The sequence below is a fragment of the Stomoxys calcitrans genome, chromosome 3 (genome assembly GCF_963082655.1).
Source record: "Stomoxys calcitrans chromosome 3, idStoCalc2.1, whole genome shotgun sequence".
NCBI lineage: Eukaryota > Metazoa > Arthropoda > Insecta > Diptera > Muscidae > Stomoxys > Stomoxys calcitrans.
The window spans coordinates 65034353-65053420 of NC_081554.1; the positions used below are offsets into that span (position 1 = coordinate 65034353).

General features: G+C 40.0%; 1 protein-coding gene across 1 annotated transcript in view; it reads right to left on the reverse strand.

The window, feature by feature from the left end:
* LOC106089634 (bone morphogenetic protein receptor type-1B) overlaps positions 1 to 19068 on the reverse strand; it is a 735175-nt gene that overhangs the window by 233500 nt on the left and 482607 nt on the right. The window contains exon 2 of the mRNA XM_059364467.1: positions 7862 to 7945. Within this exon, the coding sequence (XP_059220450.1) occupies positions 7862 to 7945 (84 nt within the window). The remainder of the gene's footprint in view (positions 1 to 7861; positions 7946 to 19068) is intronic.

Here is a 19068-nt window from a genome sequence, read left to right on the forward strand (position 1 = left end):
GGTTGTGCAAGGCTTTCTGGGAGTTGAATCCATCCATTTCGTCTTTTCTCCATTTACTGCCACACCCATTTTCAATGACTCTCTTTCGATTCTTCCAAAGGCTGCAGTTACTACTTACGGTGACCGACCTATAATATCGATGTCGTCGGCATAGGCGAGTAGCAAGTGTTCTCTTGTGATTAGAGTGCCATATCTATTCACATCTGCATCTCGTACAAGCTTCTCCAGAAGGAAATTAAGGAGATCACAAGATAGGCTGTCTCCATGCCTGATACCTTGTTTGATATTGAATGGTTCAGAGAGATTCGTTCCTATTCTTACTGAGGAACTCGTATCAGCAAATGTCATCCTGCAGAGTCTTATTAATTTTGCCGTGATACCAAACTCAGACATGGCCTGAAATACCTTTGAACGTCAAGGAGTATCGAAGGCGGCTTTGTAGTCAACAAAGAGATGGTAGGTGCTGACCTGTCTTTCTCGGGTCTTTTCCAGTATTTGGCGCAGTGTGAATATCTGATCCAGGGTGGATTTACCAGGTCTAAAGCCGCATTGATAGGGCCCTAATTATCTCATTGACTTTAGGTTTTAATCTTTCACACAGTACACTCGACAGTATCTTGTATGCGATGGGGAGGAGACTTATTCCTCTGTAGTTGGCACATTCCGTCTTGTCTTCTTTCTTGTGTACGGGACATAGTATGCTGAGGTTCCAATCATCGGATATGCGTTCTTCTAGCCAAATTGCGCAGATCAGTTGATACATACGCCTTATCAGCGTGTCGCCTCCGGGTAACCCGTCGGCTCCTGCTGCCTTGTTATTCTTTAGTCGGGTCACTGTTACTTGGACCTCATTCTAAATAGGAGGTTATCATTCTATACCATCATCAGGGATTATTTCTGCGGTATCCTCTTCGCCGCCAACGTCGGACACTAGCAGTTGGGTAAAATGTTCTTTCCATATCCTCAGCATGTTATCTGTGTCAGTTACCAGATTTCCTTCTTTGTCTCTGCAGGAGGATGTGCCTGCCCCAAAGCCATCGTTTTGATGTTGAATTATTTGGTAGAATTTTCGGACTTCATTTTGGCTCCTGTACATCTCAATTCGCTCACACTAACGTCTTTCCATATCCTTTTTCTTTCTGCGGAAAAGACGTTTCTCCTCTCTTCTTTTCTCCCAATACCTCTCCTTCATCTGGCGCGTTGTTACTGATTGCAGTGTTGCTCTATATGCCGCATTCTTGGCTTCAGTAGCATCTCGACACTTTTGGTCGTACCATGGGTTCTTGGAGGAGGAGGCTTCCGGTACCCAAGTACGAATTTCGCGGCATTTTCCATGAAGTGGGCAATAATTTGCCACTTGTCATTATATCATCGGAAAAGGAGTGCTTTCATCAAGCAGTTGGGTCAGTCAAGTGGAGTATGCCGCTGCCATTTGTTGTGTTTGCAGCTTTTCAATGTCCAGCTCCCGTACAGTGTCAGATCGTACTTTCCTCGCCATGTTCAAACAGGTGCGAACCTTTGCTGCAACAAGGTAATGATCCGAATCTATATTTGCTCCACAGATCGATCGTACATCTAACACGCTGGATGAATAACTTCCATCTATCACAACTTGATCAATTTGGTTCCTCGTGTTTTGGTCGGGTGACAGCCATGTGGCTTTCTAAATATTTTTATGTTGAAATCTGGTGCTACCGATTTCAGCCTCAACCCATTACTGGACGCTATCTCGTGGAGGATAAACATTCCGACTGTTGGACCAAAAATGTCTTCCATCCTTATTTTCGCATTAAAATCTCCCTGAACGATCTTAATATCATGGGCGGGGCAGTGGTCATATTCTCTCTCTAGGCGCTCATAGAAAATATCTTTGGTCTGCTCGTCTTTGTCTTTTGTCGGGGCATGGGCACAAATAAGGCTGATGTTGAAAAATTTGGCTTTTATGCGGATTGTGGCTAGTCTCTCATCCACCGAAGTAAAGCTGGAGACAAGGTGGTTTAGTCTCCGATTAACTACAAATCCACAGCCAAATTCATGTCTCGTGTTATGGCAGTTATAGTATAGTTCGTCACCGTTTGGTGTTGTAGTGACGCCATTTCCAGTCCATCGAACTTCCTGTAAGGCGGTGATTTCTGTCTTGTAATTCTCTAGTACATCCGCCAGCGCGTATACTGCACCTTCTCTATAAAGAGTGCAGACATTCCAGGAGCAGATCCGCAAATCATGGTCCTTTTTTCGTTTGCGTGGGTCGTCAACGTCGGAGGGGGTAAGTTTTCACTATTCCTTTGATTCTCATAGTAGTTCTCAGTTTTCCGGGTGCTGGTTACTGGCACAGCGCCCCAACCGCATGGGTTTTGTTTGATTACACACGCATCCCTCGTTGTGGCGAGCCGTTTGCTCCAAGATCCGACGCTCGCCGCCTGCCGCCCCTAACCTGGGAACAGACGCTGATGTTGGCCATTGGTTATTTGAAGGCGCCAATAACTCGCCTTATCACCTCGAGTATCATTGGCACTCAGTATTTAATTAAGAGCCAGTGCCACCTGACTCCTCACTGAGACTCTCCTCTCGGAAATCTCTGACTGCCCGCGGCCGCATTTGCAGCTACTTCGCATAAAAACGGAGCTTTCCACCATCCACAACCTGTGGACGCGCCCGGTAGCTTTCAGCTAAATCTCCCGTGATAACGATGGACACCATACAAGTCGGAGCTCAAAGTTCCAGCCTGTGTGGTGTTCATAGTTATGCCGTATTGGCCGTAGTAGAAAACATTGTATAAAATTTCAGCCAATTCGAGTAAGAATTGCGCCTTTTGGGGGGCTTAAGAAGTAAAATAGAGAGATCGGTTTATATGGGAGCTGTATCTGGCTATAGACCGATTCGGACCATATTTGACAAGTATGTTGAAAGTCATGGGCAAAGCCGTTGTACAAAATTTTAGCCCAATCGGATAGGAATTGCGCCCTCTAGAGGCTCAAGAAGTCAAGATCCCAGATCAGTTTATATGGCAGCTATAACAGGTTATGGACCGATTTAAAGAATACTTAGCACAGTTGTTGGAAGTCATATCAAAACACGTTGTGCAAAATTTCAGCCAAATCTGATAAGAATTGCGCCCACTAGACGCTCAAGAAGTCAGGATCCCAGATAGGTTTATACGACAGCTATAACAGATTATGAACCGATTTCAACCATACTCAGCACAATTGTTAGAAATCATAATAAAACACCTCATGCAAAATTTCAGCCAAATTGAATACGAATCAAGACCCAAGATCGGTTTATATGGAAGCTATATCAAAACATGGACCGATATGGCCCATTTACAATTCCAACCGACCTAAACTAATAGAAAGTATTTGTTGAAAATTTTAAGCGGCTAGCTTTACTCCTTCGAAAGTTAGCGTGCTTTCGACAGACAGACGGACGGACATGACTAGATCGACTTAAAATGTCATGACGATCAAGAACATATAGACTTTATGGGGTCTTAGACGAATATTTCGAGTAGTTACAAAAACAATGACGAAATTAGTATACCCCCATCCTATGGTGGAGGGTATAAAAACTCAAATGAAGGTCACCTTGATGCTGTTGTTGGTGCTGCTGCTGTTTTGCTGATCATTTGATAAATTGCAATTAGATGATCAAAGCTGCGGCATCAAACAACAGCAAGCAGTGAAATGTTTTAATTAAAATCAGAGAAACACATGTTGCAGCGTTGCACCACCGCCATTCACCAAGTCGCCGGCCATTCATTCAATTGGCAAACGTTACGGTTGAATGCTATGAATTAAATGCCATAAGGTTTGCAATACCATCATCATCGCAATATAATGAATAACATATTGAATGAATTTGCTACAATAAAAAAAAAACTAATCTTCAAAAGAAAGGCATTATGCAAGAGCTTGAATATGGAGACGGAAAAAATTTTGTTCATTTTCAATATAGAAATTTACAATAATTCTTCAAATTTACGATATGCGATTTTTGGTAGCGAAATTTTTGTTTGGGTGTAACACCAAAGGGTACGAGCAAAAAAAAATTTTGTTCTTTATACTTTTCATGCGAAAAATGATGTCTCATGTGAAAAGTGTTAGATTTGTATACCCTGCACCACTACTGTGGTATCGGGTATTATAATTTAGTGAATTTGTTTGTAACACCCAGAAGGAAGAGGGATAGACCCATTGATAAGCATACCGCTCGACTAAGATTCACTTTTTGGTGCGATTTAGCCATGTCTGTCTGTCTGTCCATGTTAATTCGTTTACTTAGTAATGTCGAGATTTTCGTCCAATCGTCTTAAAATTTGGTATATACCTGTTTTTCGGCCTAGAGACGGTTCAGATTTGGATATGGCTCCGATATATATGTTAGCCCGATTTTGACTAAAATTGCAATCATATCGTTATTTGTAAACCAATTCTCACGAGTGATGCTCTTATAGGTCTCCACATAATTATTGAACTACATAGAAATCGGATCAGATTTAGATATAGAAATAGTTCCCATCAGGGACGTAGGCAGGTGGGGGCCCTCGTGTTCGAGCCCCCCGTCTGTACGAGTGATGCTCTTATAGGTCTCCACATAATTATTGAACTACATAGAAATCGGTTCAGATTTGGATATAGTTCCCATCAGGGACGTAGGCAGGTGGGGGCTCTCGTGTTTGAGCCTCACGTCTGCATGTAGAAATCACGTTACACTCAAAAATGAAGATATCGAGCTGAAACTTTGCACAGATTATTTGTTTGTCCATAGACAGGTTAAGTTCGAAGATGGGCCATATCGCACTATATCTAGATATAGCTCTCATATCGACCGATCCGCCGACTTTAGGTCTTAACCACATTTATTATCAGATTTTGGTGAAATTTGAGACATTGAGTTGTGTAAGGTCTCTTGGTCTCCTGGACGGGGCCCTAGTTTTGCCATGTGGAATCGGAAACGGATGTATCAAAGCTAGGAGACAGAGTGGGCCTGGTTGTCTATATTGAGAATCCAGGGACCTGTTTTAGACTGCCCGACCATAAAACGGTCCTGTAGGCGGAGATCCGGGCGATCACGGAATGCGTGAGGATGTCGAGTCTGAATATCTTTACGGACAGTAAAATTGCCATAAGAGCAATAACAACCAGGACGGTAAAGGTCACAAACAGTCTTGCAGGGTAAGAAAGCGATTAACACCTTCTCTGAGGATGGCAAAATCCCCATCGCTTGGGTGACGGGCCATAACGGGCCACAAGGGGAAATGAAAGGGCAGACGATTTGGCGGTGAAGGCCAGAGGACTGCCCTCAATAAACTTGGTTAACACGAAGCCTTTCGGGTCGACGCAGTCCGAGTTAAGGCAGTGGGCGACGAATGCGCATGCAGTATTGTGGAACAGCGAAACAGTCGGTAGGACGGCGAAAATCCTATGGGGGATCCAGATCGTGAAAAGACGAGGCTATTACAGAAAAGAAATAAGAAGGAGGTCAATATAGCTATTGGTATCATAACGGGACACATAGGATTACGAGCTCACAGACGTAAAATCGGTGCGTTAAGTAATAACATGTGTAGGGCATGCGGGAAAGATGATGAGACATTGGAACATTTCCTTTGTCATTGCCCGGCTTTCGCGTCCATCAGATACCGGCACTTAGGTGGGGACACAATATCAGACATGAACAAACTTAGGGGAGTGGCATTGAAAACAATTAAGGATTTTGCAAGTAGTGCGGAAATCCTAACTTGGTTTTTCTTTTTCGAAGTTATTTTTTTTCTTGTGTTTAGCGCGCACAACAAGCCGTTTACTGGGTTAGGTGCGTGTCCATAGTGGCATAGGGCGGATTAATATCTGCACCCTCTTTTCAACCTAACCTAACCTAGTCCTTAAAAAAATTCATTAAAATGTAGTCTATAGAAACAATTAAATAATTTTTTTCTTTAAGAAATAACTCCGAAGAGGATCCGGCTCGTGCTGAAGTTTTGGCATAAGAGAATATTACGCTGAAATTTTTTCTCTAGAAAAATTTCATTGAAATTTTTTTTTAGAAAACATGTCATTAAAATTTTGTTTTTGCTAAGAATTTCATTACAATTTTGTCATGAAGATCAATAATTTTAAGGCGTCCCTGGACTCAGCAAAATGTTGTTTTTGTAGAATATAAAAAATAAAATTTAGCACAATGCCTTCTTTGACGACTACCACAATATCTGGGAAGTTTGATCGAAATCGGTTCAGATTTAGATATGGCTAACATATATATGTTCGTCCGATTTTGAGAAATATTGCAATAAAGTGCTCAGTTGTTAACCGATTCTTTCGAAATGTGACAGGAAGGAATTTCTTATGTCTCTAGACATTAGTGGTGAATTTCATAGAAATCGGCCCAGATTTATATATAGCTGTCATATATGTATATCGCCTGATTTTCCCTCCAAGAGCCACTGGAAGCGCATTTATTGACCAATCTTGCCAACATTTTACACAACTATTTCCTCGACGACTACTAAAATATCTAAGGAGTTTGTTCGAAATCGGTTCAGATTTAGATATAGCTCCCATATATATGTTCGTCCGATTTGCAGTAATAATGCAATTAAATGGTCATTTGTTAACCGATTCTCTCGAAATGTGACAGAAAGGAATTTCTTATGTCTCTAGACATTAGTGGTGAATTTCATAGAAATCGGCCCAGATTTAGATATAGCTGTCATATGTGTATATCGCCCGATTTTCCCTCCAAGAGCCACTGCAACCGCATTTATTGACCAATCTTGCTAACATTTTACACAACAATTTCCTCGACGACTACCAAAATATCTAAGGAGTTTGTTCGTCAAATTTTGGGTAATTTGCAACAATGTTGTCAATTGTCTACCATAGTTACCTAAAGTTTGAACATATTTGCTTGAAATTTAATAGAGATTGTCATAATAAACCATCTGAAAATATCCGCCGAGGTCCATCGAAATTTGTTCAGAATTAGATATAGGCCCACATTGTACTTTTATGTTTTTGCATAAAATTTGCACATCTATTGTATTCCGTAAGAAACGATTTTGTCACGACAAAATAATCTTAGATACGAAATTTGACTTCAATCGGGTCAAAAATGCATTTTGCATATAAATCCGAACTCTACTTATAAGGGAACGTTATCAGATTTTTATGGATAGATACGAACTATTTGTGATATGAATAATTGAAAGATCGATTTATATAAAAGCTAAATCTAAAAATGGTTCGAATTAGCCCAAACGGTTTTTATGTGGATCAAATATCTCAAATAGTCCGGACTCAATAAGACATGCCAATCAAAAATATCTACATTTTATAGGGTCTTGTACTAAAGTTAATACACCTCATTGTATTGTGAGGGTACAAAAGGTGTTGCCGCCAACCACAACGCTTTAACTAGCTGTCAAAGGGACAGTTTTGCCTGCCACTGTCAGGAAATACCATTCAAAATGTCATGTGCTTAACATACAGCACATGTGATCACTTCAAGATGACGGAATATCCGCATTGCTTGAACTTTTTTGTATGGCAAATCAATACAAATGGAAGGAAAGGGGAATCGAATGATACATGGGATAAAATGTTTGAAATTCTTCAAATGCTAAGAGAGTTGATAGTACATTGAATAGAATTTTTTTTTTTGTAAAATGAGTAACAGCTACCTATATAAATTTAAGAATATATAAAGTCTATTAATAAACTGCATTATTTATTTAATTAGTTTAATTTCAAAAGTTTTGAATAAAATATTAATTTTTCAATCAATGGAATATAAAAAAAAAAATAATTTTGATTAATTTTTGGTATACACAAAAGCAAATTAAACATGTTATAACAAAACAACTTACCGTTAATAACTTTTTCGGTGACGTTTAATAAATTCATCGTAGAATCCTCAATGTTGACAACAGCAGCTATTGCAAAATGTTCACCTATAAAAAACAAAGTAGAAAATAATTAAGAATTGGAACACTAAATGTATTTCAAAGGACAATCTTCAGAACATTTTGTTTAACCCATTTGAGACCACTACCCCCATCCGTAATCCAATCGCTTACACTTCATGTGCTAGCAATTTAGACTCCCCTGATGATAAAAAACAAGTAAAAGAGTGCTAAGTTCGGCCGGGCCGAATCTTATATACCCTCCACCATGGATCGCATTTGTCGAGTTCTTTTCCCGGCATCTCTTCTTAGGCAAAACAGGATATAAGAAAAGAGTTGCTCTGCTATTAAAACGATATCGAGATATGCTCCGGTTTGGACCACAATTAAATTATATGTTGGAGACCTGTGTAAAATGTCAGCCAATTCGAATAAGAATTGCGCTCTTTGTGAGCTCAAAAAGCAAAATAGAGAGATCGATTTATATGGGAGCTGTATCGGACTATGGACCGATTCAGACCATAATAAACACGTATGTTGATGGTCATGAAAGAATCCGTCGTACAAAATTTCAGGCAAATCGGATAATAATTGCGACCTCTAGAGGCTCAAGAAGTCAAGATCCCAGATCGGTTTATATGGCAGCTATATCAGGTTATGAACCGACTTGTATTTTATTTGACATAGTGGTTGAAAGTACCAATAAAAAACGTCTTGCGAAATTTGAGCCAAATCGGATAGGAATTGCGCCCTCTAGAAGCTCAAGAAGTCAAGTCCCCAGATCTGTTTATATGACAGCTATATCAGGTTATGAACCGATTTGAACCATACTTGGCACAGTTGTTGGATATCATACAAAATTCTACGTGTCAAAATTCATTCAAATCGGATAGGAATTGCGCACTCTAGAGGCTCAAGAAGTCAAGACCCAAGATCGGTTTATATGACAGCTATATAAGGTTATGCACCGATTTGAACCATACTTGGCACAGTTGTTGGATATCGTAACAAAACACGTCGTTCAAAATTTCATTCCAATCGGATAAGAATTGCGCACTCTAGAGGCTCAAGAAGTCAAGACCCAAGATCGGTTTATATGGCAGCTATATCAGGTTATGAACCGATTTGAACCATACTTGGCACAGTTGTTGGGTATCATAACAAAACACGTCGTGCAAAATTTCATTTCAATCGGATAAGAAATGCGCACTCTAGAGGCTCAAGAAGTCAAGACCCAAGATAGGTTTATATGGCAGCTATATCAGGTTATGAACCGATTTGAACCATACTTGGCACAGTTGTTGGATATCATAACAAAACACGTTGTGCAAAATTTCATTCCAATCGGATAAGAATTGCGCACTCTAGAGGCTCAAGAAGTCAAGACCCTAGATCGGTTTATATGGCAGCTATATAAGGTTATGCACCGATTTGAACCATACTTGGCACAGTTGTTGGATATCGTAACAAAACACGTCGTTCAAAATTTCATTCCAATTGGATAAGAATTGCGCACTCTAGAGGCTCAAGAAGTCAAGACCCAAGATCGGTTTATATGGCAGCTATATCAGGTTATGGACCGATTTGAACCATACTTGGCACAGTTGTTGGATATCATAACAAAACACGTCGTGCAAAATTTCATTCAAATCGGATAAGAATTGCGCACTCTAGAGGCTCAAGAAGTCAAGACCCAAGATCGGTTTATATGGCAGCTATATCAAAACATGGACCGATATGGCCCATTTACAATACCAACCGACCTACACTAATAAGAAGTATTTGTGCAAAATTTCAAGCGGCTAGCTTTACTCCTTCGGAAGTTAGCGTGCTTTCGACAGACAGACGGACGGACGGACGGACGGACGGACGGACGGACGGACGGACGGACGGACAGACGGACGGACATGGCTAGATCGACATAAAATGTCGCGACGATCAAGAATATATATACTTTATGGGGTCTCAGACGAATATTTCGAGTAGTTACAAACAGAATGACGAAATTAGTATACCCCCCATCTTATGGTGGAGGGTATAAAAATTGTGTCTGAATCTCGTATAGTCTAGTATAGGTCGATAAGATATTGGGTTGCCCAAAAAGTAATTGCGGATTTTTCATATAGTCGGCGTTGACAAATTTTTTCACAGCTTGTTACTCTGTAATTGCATTCTTTCTTCTGTCAGTTATCAGCTATTACTTTTAGCTTGCTTTAGAAAAAAAGTGTAAAAAAAGTATATTTGATTAAAGTTCATTCAAAGTTTTATTAAAAATGCATTTACTTTCTTTTAAAAAATCCGCAATTACTTTTTGGGCTACCCAATATACAATAAATGTTTATGAAATATTTGTATACCCTCCACCATAGGATGGGGGTATACTAATTTCGTCATTCTGTTTGTAACTACTCGAAATAATCGTCTGGGACCCCATAAAGTATATATATTCTTGATCCTCGTGACATTTTTTTTCGATCTAGCAATGTCCGTCCGTCAGTCTGTCCGTCTCTCTGTCGAAAGCACGCTAACTTTCGAAGGAGTAAATCTAGCCGTTTGAAATTTTGCACAAATACTCCTTATTAGTGTAGGTCGGTTGGGATTGTAAATGGGCCATATAGGCCCATGTTTTGATATAGCTGCCATACAAACCGATCTTGGGTCTTGACTTCTTGAGCCTCTAGATGGCGCAGTTCTTATCTGATTGGAATGAAATTTTGCACGACGTGTTTTGTTATGACTTCCAACAACTGTGCCAAGTATGTTTTAAATCGGTCCATAACCTGATATAGCTGTCATATAAACCGATCTTGGGTCTTGACTTCTTGAGCCTCTAGAGGGCGCAATTCTCATCCGATTGGAATGAATTTTCGCACGAAGGATTTTTTTTATGATATCCAACAACTGTGCCAAGTATGATTCAAATCGGCTTATAACCTGATATAGGTGTCATATAAACTAATCTGGGGACTTGACTTCTTGAGCTTCTAGAGGGGGCAATTCTTATCCGATTTGAATGAATTTTTGCACGAAGGATTTTTTTATGATATCCAACAACTGTGCCAAGTATGATTCAAATCGGCTTATAACCTGATATAGCTGTCATATAAACTAATCTGGGGACTTGACTTCTTGAGCTTCTAGAGGGCGCAATTCCTATCCGATTGGAATGAAATTTTGCACAACGTGTTTCGTTATGATATCCAACAACTGTGCCAAGTATGGTTCAAACCTAATATAGCTGTCATATTAACCGATCTTGGGTCTTGGCTTCTTGAGCCTCTAGAGTGCGCAATTCGTATCCGATTTGGCTGAAATTTTGCATGATGTATTTTATTCTTACTTTCTACAACTGTGTCAAGCAAGGTTCAAATCAGTTCATAACCTGATATAGCTGCCATATAAACCGATCCGGGATCTTGACTTCTTGAGCCTCTAGAGGCTGAAACTTTGTACGACGGATCCTCTCATGACCATAGCCTGATGCAGCTCCCATATAAATCGATCTCACTATTTTTCTTCTTGAGCCCCCAAAGGGTGAAATTCTTATTCGAAGTGGCTGACATTTTTTAAAGGTCTCCAACTTATAATGTAATTGTGGTCCAAACCGGACCATATCTTGATGTCGCTCTAATAGCAGAGCAAATCCCTTCCTTATATCCTTTTTTGCCTAAGAAGAGATGCCGGGAAAAGAACTGGACAAATGCGATCCATGGTGGAGGGTATATAAGATTCGGCCCGGCCGAACTTGGCACGCTTTTACTTGTTTATTACTATTACTGATATTTTAGTTTGCTTTGTGTTATACAAAATTATTTTGTACAATGTCTGTTGTTTGTCTGAAAATGATTATCATTCTTCAAACATTACATTACATTACTTTTTTTGCATTGAAATACTGTTTACGCAAGGCATTTTGCGTGTCTTTTACGGATTTCATTTATCGGTTTGGACATTAAATGACCAAGAACACCTAATCTTGGCATTTTGCATGATATTAAATCTTCTTCCTCGGAATCATTATTATTTTCTTGATCCGCGTAGAGCCCCAAATTTTTTGCTATTTGATTTTTTCGCTACTAGACCCCTAATTTTCCACGCATTTACTGTTGCAGTAGGGCGCCCCATTAGCCGAGTTGGTAGTGTGCTTGGATTACCAGTGCAGTGGTCGTGGGTTCGATTCCCACCAGAAGCCTTGGTCTGTCGCTGCTGTGGTATCACAATGCCACTCTTACCTAACCTAACCTACTGTTGCAGTATTAATCCATATTAGCCGCCACCACTTTTTGCCTCGCACAGCTATGCGATAATCTGCAAATCCATTGTCATGCAGATCGAAATCTGCCATGTGTTGATTGTATTTCCAATGGTGAGTAACGCGAATCATCTCATCATCTTCCCCGCATGCCCTACACCGAACTCGTAGTCCTATGTGTCCCGTTATGATACCAATAGCTATACTGACCTCCTTCTTACTTCCTTTGAAGTAATAGCCTCGTCTTCTCAGGATTTGGATCCTCCTCATAGGATTTTGGTCGTCCTACCGACCGTTTCGCTGTTCCACAGTGTTGGATGCGCAATCGTAGCCCACTTTTTTAACACGGACTGCGTCCTCCCGAAATGCTACGGGTTAACCAAGTTTATAGAGGGCAGTCCTCTGGCCTTTACCGTCAAATCGTCAGCCCTTTCATTACCCCTTACGCCGTTATGGCCCGGCACCCAAAAGATGCGGATTTTGCCATCCTCAGAGAAGGCGTTAACCTCTTTCTTACCCTGCAAGACTGTTTGTGACCTTACCCTCCTGGTTGTTATTGCCATTATGACAATTTTACTGTCGATGAAGATGTTTACACTCGACGTCCTCGTGTTAGCACCACACCGCCTCACCCTTTCCGCCTGCAGGACGGTATTATGGTCAGACAGTCTAAAACAGATCTCAGTCCCTGGATTCTCAATGTAGACCCCCAGGCCCACACTTTCCTCAAGATTTGATCCATCCGTATTACATGATCTTCCAGATGGCAGTACTAGGGTTCCTTCCATTCCAAGAACTGATATATACTTGGGCGACCAAAGTTTGCGAAAACTTGAAGCAATTGGAAGACGGCAAATTTTGACAACTCGGACTCGGCTATAAAAAGGAGGACCCTTATCATTGAGCTTAAACTTGAATCGAACTGTGAGAAGTTTGCCCCTGATCCTTAGTGAAATGTTCATGGGCAAAATTTGCAATTTGCTTACAAATTGGCGGAGTTATTAGGAAAACACTGAGAAAACATTGGCAAAATGTTGATATTTTAAAATTATAAGATTCATATTTCGTTAACGATTTCCAATGGCATAGTAGTAAATGCTACTTTTTTCGATATCGTTCTTGTTCCAGAGTTCTCAATCATGCACATCAGTTGAGGAGATCAATTATAGCCCCTTGAAGGTTGCATAAGAGAAAAGTGGTCAACTTTGTCACCCTGTTATCAACCAACAACGCAAGTTTTCTAAAGCCTATGTCCCCCACGAACATTTTTTACCTCTCAGATCAATAGATAAAAAGTTGTGGATGGATGGCCTGCTGAGCGACGGAAGAGCATATTTGGACTGTTATTTGCAATAACACAGGTTGTATGTTTTCCACTCCCCGCACCATAAAGTTTCTTAAATCCTAAAACTCGTAGCCTACCAACCATGCCTCTATTCTCCCAAGGTTGCTGGGTCAAATCCACCTGCCATCAGCAGGACCTTTGGATTTTTGTTCATTTCTCCTTCGAGCTGAACTTAATGATCCAAGTTTGTTAAAATTTCTTTTTTAAAATAAGATCTTCGTAAAAAAATCACATTCCATATTTTTATTTCTTTTATTGATTGTATATAACAAACTCCATAATTTGGAGCACAATTATCAAACTTGTTTTTCCACAACTTTTTTTATTACTCTTTCCGCGACTTGATGCAGTGTGAATTACACTTTGGCGCAATAAATCACGCAAAAGGCCTACGCAAAATTACCATCGAAATATGGAGCAACAACAACGACAGTACAACGATGGCAGTCCCCTTTTAATTTGGTGTTTCTCATCATTTAATAACCATAATCAGTGAAGTAACTTCTGTAGCAGGATTGGCGGCCACATATTAGTTGCACAACTTGTGAGCAGCATAAATGTACAACAACATCAGGCAGTGTTGAATATTTCCTTAGCGTCTTAATGAAGTAGCAGTTAATTTTTTTTTCTTCAAGCTGTTTATATGGAACTCCTGTAATAGGGGATTGACTTACAACATGTATTTTTTTTATTAAAAATAAAAACAACCACGAAAACCTCTAATTAAAATGATGCTTCAAAGATGTATGAAAAAAAGTAAAGTGAAAACAAATGTGAAAGAGCAGATTCGTATCAATTATGAATGCCAAAGAAAGGGAATATTAGTTAGACTTAGCAAGACATCGATTAAGCACTCTTATAATATAGGAAATCTAAAAAGGTTCTCTGTACTTCCTATGTCATAAGCTAAGTTTTGCCAGTGCCTACCTTCAATGGACCATTTCATCAAACACTTGGTTCGCCTTTCTAAGTGAAGATGGACAATAAATTCAGATTTCACAGCTTAACTCCATATAAAACAAGTTAAACCGTACCAAGCTCGGCCGGGACGAATCTTATATACTCTCCACCATCGATAGCATTTGTCAAGTTCTTTGAATGACTTTTTCAAACATATATGAGCTATATATAGTTATTGACCGTCGAGCCGTACAAGTCATATAAAAATAACACTTCCAAAATTTCAGGCAAATCGAGTAATAATTGCGCCTTCAAGAGGTTCAGAAAGTCAAATGGGGAGATCGGTTTATATGCCAGCTATGTCAGGTTATCGACTGATTTATATCATACTTGACACAGTTTTTGTCAAGTCATACCAAAACAAAATGTTCAAAGTTTCAGCCAAATCGGATAAGAATTGCGCACTCAAGAAGTCAAGACCCAAGATCGGTTTATATGGCAGCTATATCAAAACATAGACCAATATATTCCATTTACAATCTCAACCGACCTACACTAATAAGAAGTATTTGTGCAAAATTTCAAGCGCCTAGCTTTACGTGTTCGACCGCTATCGTGATTTCGACAGACGAAATCTGACTCAATTCGCTCTCAATTCTGATCTCAATTCGCTTACATTGCATTTCATTTTACTTTCGGCGGAAAAGATGTTTATCCTCTCTCCTTTTCTACCAATATCTCTCCTTCATCGTGCGTTATTACTGATTGCAGGGATGCTCTGTAGGCTGCATTTCGACAATCTTGGCGTGCCATGGTACGGATTTCGTGGTATCTTCCATAGAATGGCCTATGGACTGCCACTGCGTCGTCATTTCATCGGGACAAGAAATGCTTTCATCAAGCAATTCGGATAGTCTAGGGAAGTATGCCGTCGCCATCTGCTGCGTTTGCAGCGTTTCTTTCCATTTCGAGAAGAGAGTCTCAGTGAGGAGGCAGCCGAACGTTGGATAACCACCATCTCGTGTATAAATATAAACCACCTTTCGTCATAATCGGGTGAAAAATACATAATATATGCCCCCATAGCAGCTTTATCGAAATATGGTCCGAATTCGATATGGATATTGAGAATAAGTAAGTCATTGTTCAATTTTGCAGAACAAAATATTGGTAATTTTGGTAGCCATATCCAAATAAAAACCGATCTGAACCATATACGACACGGATGTCGAAAAGCCTAACATAAGTCACTGTGTCAAATTTGAGTGAAATCGGATTATAAATGTTCCTTTTATGGCACATTTATAATCCGATCGAGAGATCGGTCTATATGGCAGCTATATCCAATTCTGAACCGATCTGGGCCAAAATGCAGAAAGTTGTCGAAGAGTCTAACACAACTCACTGTCCCAAATTTCGGCGAAATTGGACAATTAATGCGCCTTTTATGGGCCCAAAACCTTAAATCGAGAGATCGGTCTATATGGCAGCTATATCCAAATCTGGACCGATCTGGGCCAAAATGTAGAAGTTGTCGAAGAGTCTAACACTGTCCCAAATTTCGGCCAAATTGGACAACAAATGCGCCTTTTATGGGTCCAAAACCTTATATCGAGAGATCGGTCTATATGGCGGCTATATCTAAATCTGGACTGATCTGGGCCAAAAGCAAGAAGGATGTCGAAGAGGCTAACACAACACACTGTCCCAAATTTCAGGCGGATCGGTCTATATTATCTTCGAATTTAACAAGCTTATGGACAAAAAAAGAATCTGTGCAAAGTTTCGGCTCAAGATTTAAATTTTTAAAGACTGTAGTGTGATTTCAACAGACAGACGGACGGACATGGTTAGATCGTCTTAGATTTTTACGCTGATCAAGAATATATATACTTTATAGGGTCGGAAATATTTCGAATATTTCGATGTGTTGCAAACGGAATGACAAAATGAATATACCCTCATCCTTAGGTGGTGGGTATAAAAACGGACTCCCCTAACATTAACGACCCATGCAAACGAAAAGAGGACAATGATCTGCGGATCTGCACCTGGAATGTCCGCACTCTTTATAGAGAATGGGCGGTATACGCACTGCCGGCTGCATTGGAAAAGTAGAAAGGCAGATTAACCGCCTTGGAAGTGCGATGGGCCGGGAATGGCGTCACAACACCACCAAACGGTGACGAACTTTGTTAAAGCTACCATTGCACGAGGCATGAATTTGGCTGTGGATTTGTGGTTAGTCGGAGACTGAAACACTTTTTCTCTTAATTTTTCAACATAAGCCTCATTTAAATCCGCCCATGCCCCGACGCAAAGTGGGATAAACCGCAAATAAATTGGAAATAAGTCTTCAACTTTTATCTATTGATCTTAGCGATACAAAATCTTCTTGACATTTATAGAGGAGGAGATAGGCTTTTGTGAAACTGCTGCTATAAGTCCATATCTTTAATACAGGGTGAGATACAGGGTGTCAAATTTTACCACTTTTGACTTCTATAACCTCCGTCACTTTTGATCTAATGAACCGATTTAGGATTCTAGAGATAATAGCGTGACGCGATCTTAACAAGTTAAAGCATGCTAAGTTCGGCCTAGCCGAATCTTGGGAACCTAGCAGCATGGATTCTGCTAAAATATGAATGCTATATCCGACTATAGATCAAATTAGACCGTACTTGGGCAGGGCAAAATTTCAGCCAAATTGGATAAAAATTGCGGCTTTCAGGGGCTTAAGAAGTCAAATCGGGAGATCGGTTTATACGGAAGCAATATCCAAATCTGAACCATGTGCAATCCCCAACGACCTACATCAATATTAAGTATCTGTGCAAAATTTCAAGCGGATAGCTCAACGCGTTAGACCGACCGCTGTCGTGATTTCGGCACACGGACGGACGGATGGACATGGCTAGTTCGATTCAGAATTACGAGACGATAATGAATATATATACTTTATGGGGTCCTAGATCAATATTTTGAGGTGTTACAAACGGAATGACTGGATTAGTATACCCCCATGCTGTGGTGGTGGGTATAAAAATATGCCTAATGTATTATGCCATCGTGTGCCGTTAACGAGGCGGATATATCTAAAACGCTCCCTATTCCCTATGCATATCGGTTCAGTAGATAACAAAATTATGGCCTCAGAAGGTTGGAGAAGTCAAAAGTGGTTAACTTGGACTATGGACCTACAGCAGCAGTAGATAACAAAATTATGGCCTCAGAAGGTTGGAGAAGTCAAAAGTGGTCAACTTGGACTATGGACCTACAGCAGCACTTTCCTGAACATTTTTTACAGCTAAGATAAGCTAACAGATAAAAAGTTGTAGACGTATTTCCAATTTTTTTTTTGCCGTTTGGTCCACTGTGCGACACAAGACAAGCACAAGAAGGTCAAGAATATTTTCTATGAGCGCCTAGAGATATGATATGAAAATCGTTCTGGTAGATTTCAATGCGATGGAAAATATTTTTGGTTGGAAAATTTTGCCTCTACGAGATAATGTCCAGCAATGCGTTGAGACAAATAGATTTCGCCGGGGTAAAAAAGGGAGTTAGCAGCACCAGATATCAACATAAAAAAATTCGCAATGCAGTGTGGCAATGTGGCAAATTCATCATGTTGTGGTAGAGGGAAGACATGCATAAAGCGTGTTAGATGTACGATCGATCCGAGGAGTGAACATAGATTCGGATCATTAGCTTGTTGCAGCAAAGGTTTGCACCCGTTTGAGCATGGCGAAAAAGAACGAGCTGCTGACACTGGACATTGACACGGACGCTGGACATTGAAAAGCTGCAAACGGGTAACCAACTACTTAGGTAACTTAGCAAAGCGAATTACACCAAATCATATCACGTCCCTAATGGGGTTAATGCACAAATCTTCGCTGCAGTAGAAAATGCTCCAAATTTTTGGTTTTCTGCACTTCCTACCCAATTATTGGGTAGCTCAAAAAGTAATTGCGGATTTTTCATATAGTCGGCGTTGACAAATTTTTTCAACGGCTTGTGACTCTGTAATTGCATTCTTTCTTCTGTCAGTTATCAGCTGTTACTTTTAGCTTGCTTTAGAAAAAAGTGCGCGAAATTTTGTTTACATTTGTTTGTTTGGCGTCAATTTTAATATGGAGCCCACAAAGAAGCATTTTCGTCATATTTAACTTTATTATTTCCGTAAAGGAAAAAACTCGGAGCAGGTTACGAGATATGTATGGTGATAAAGCCTTAAAAGGAAGACAGTGTCAAAACTGGTTTCGCAAATTCCGTTCTGGAGATTTTCACTTAAAGATGAGCCACGTTCAGGTCGGCCAAATGAAGTTGATGATGACTAAATCAAACCATTAATCAAATTGGATCGTCATGTAACTGAGCGTGAGATAGGAGAAGTTAAATATACCAAAATCAACCGTTCATTGTCACATAAAAAGTCTTGGACTGGTGAAAAAGCTTGATATTTGGGTACCACATGTATTGAAAGAAATTCATTTAACAAACCGAATCAACGCTTGTGATATGCACCTTAAACGCAATGAATTCGATCCGTTTTTAAAACGAATCATAACTGGAGATGAAAAATGGATTGTTTACAACAACGTTAGTCGAAAACGACCATGGTCCAATGGTCCAAAAGAAGGTTATGCTGTCTGTTTGGTGGGATTG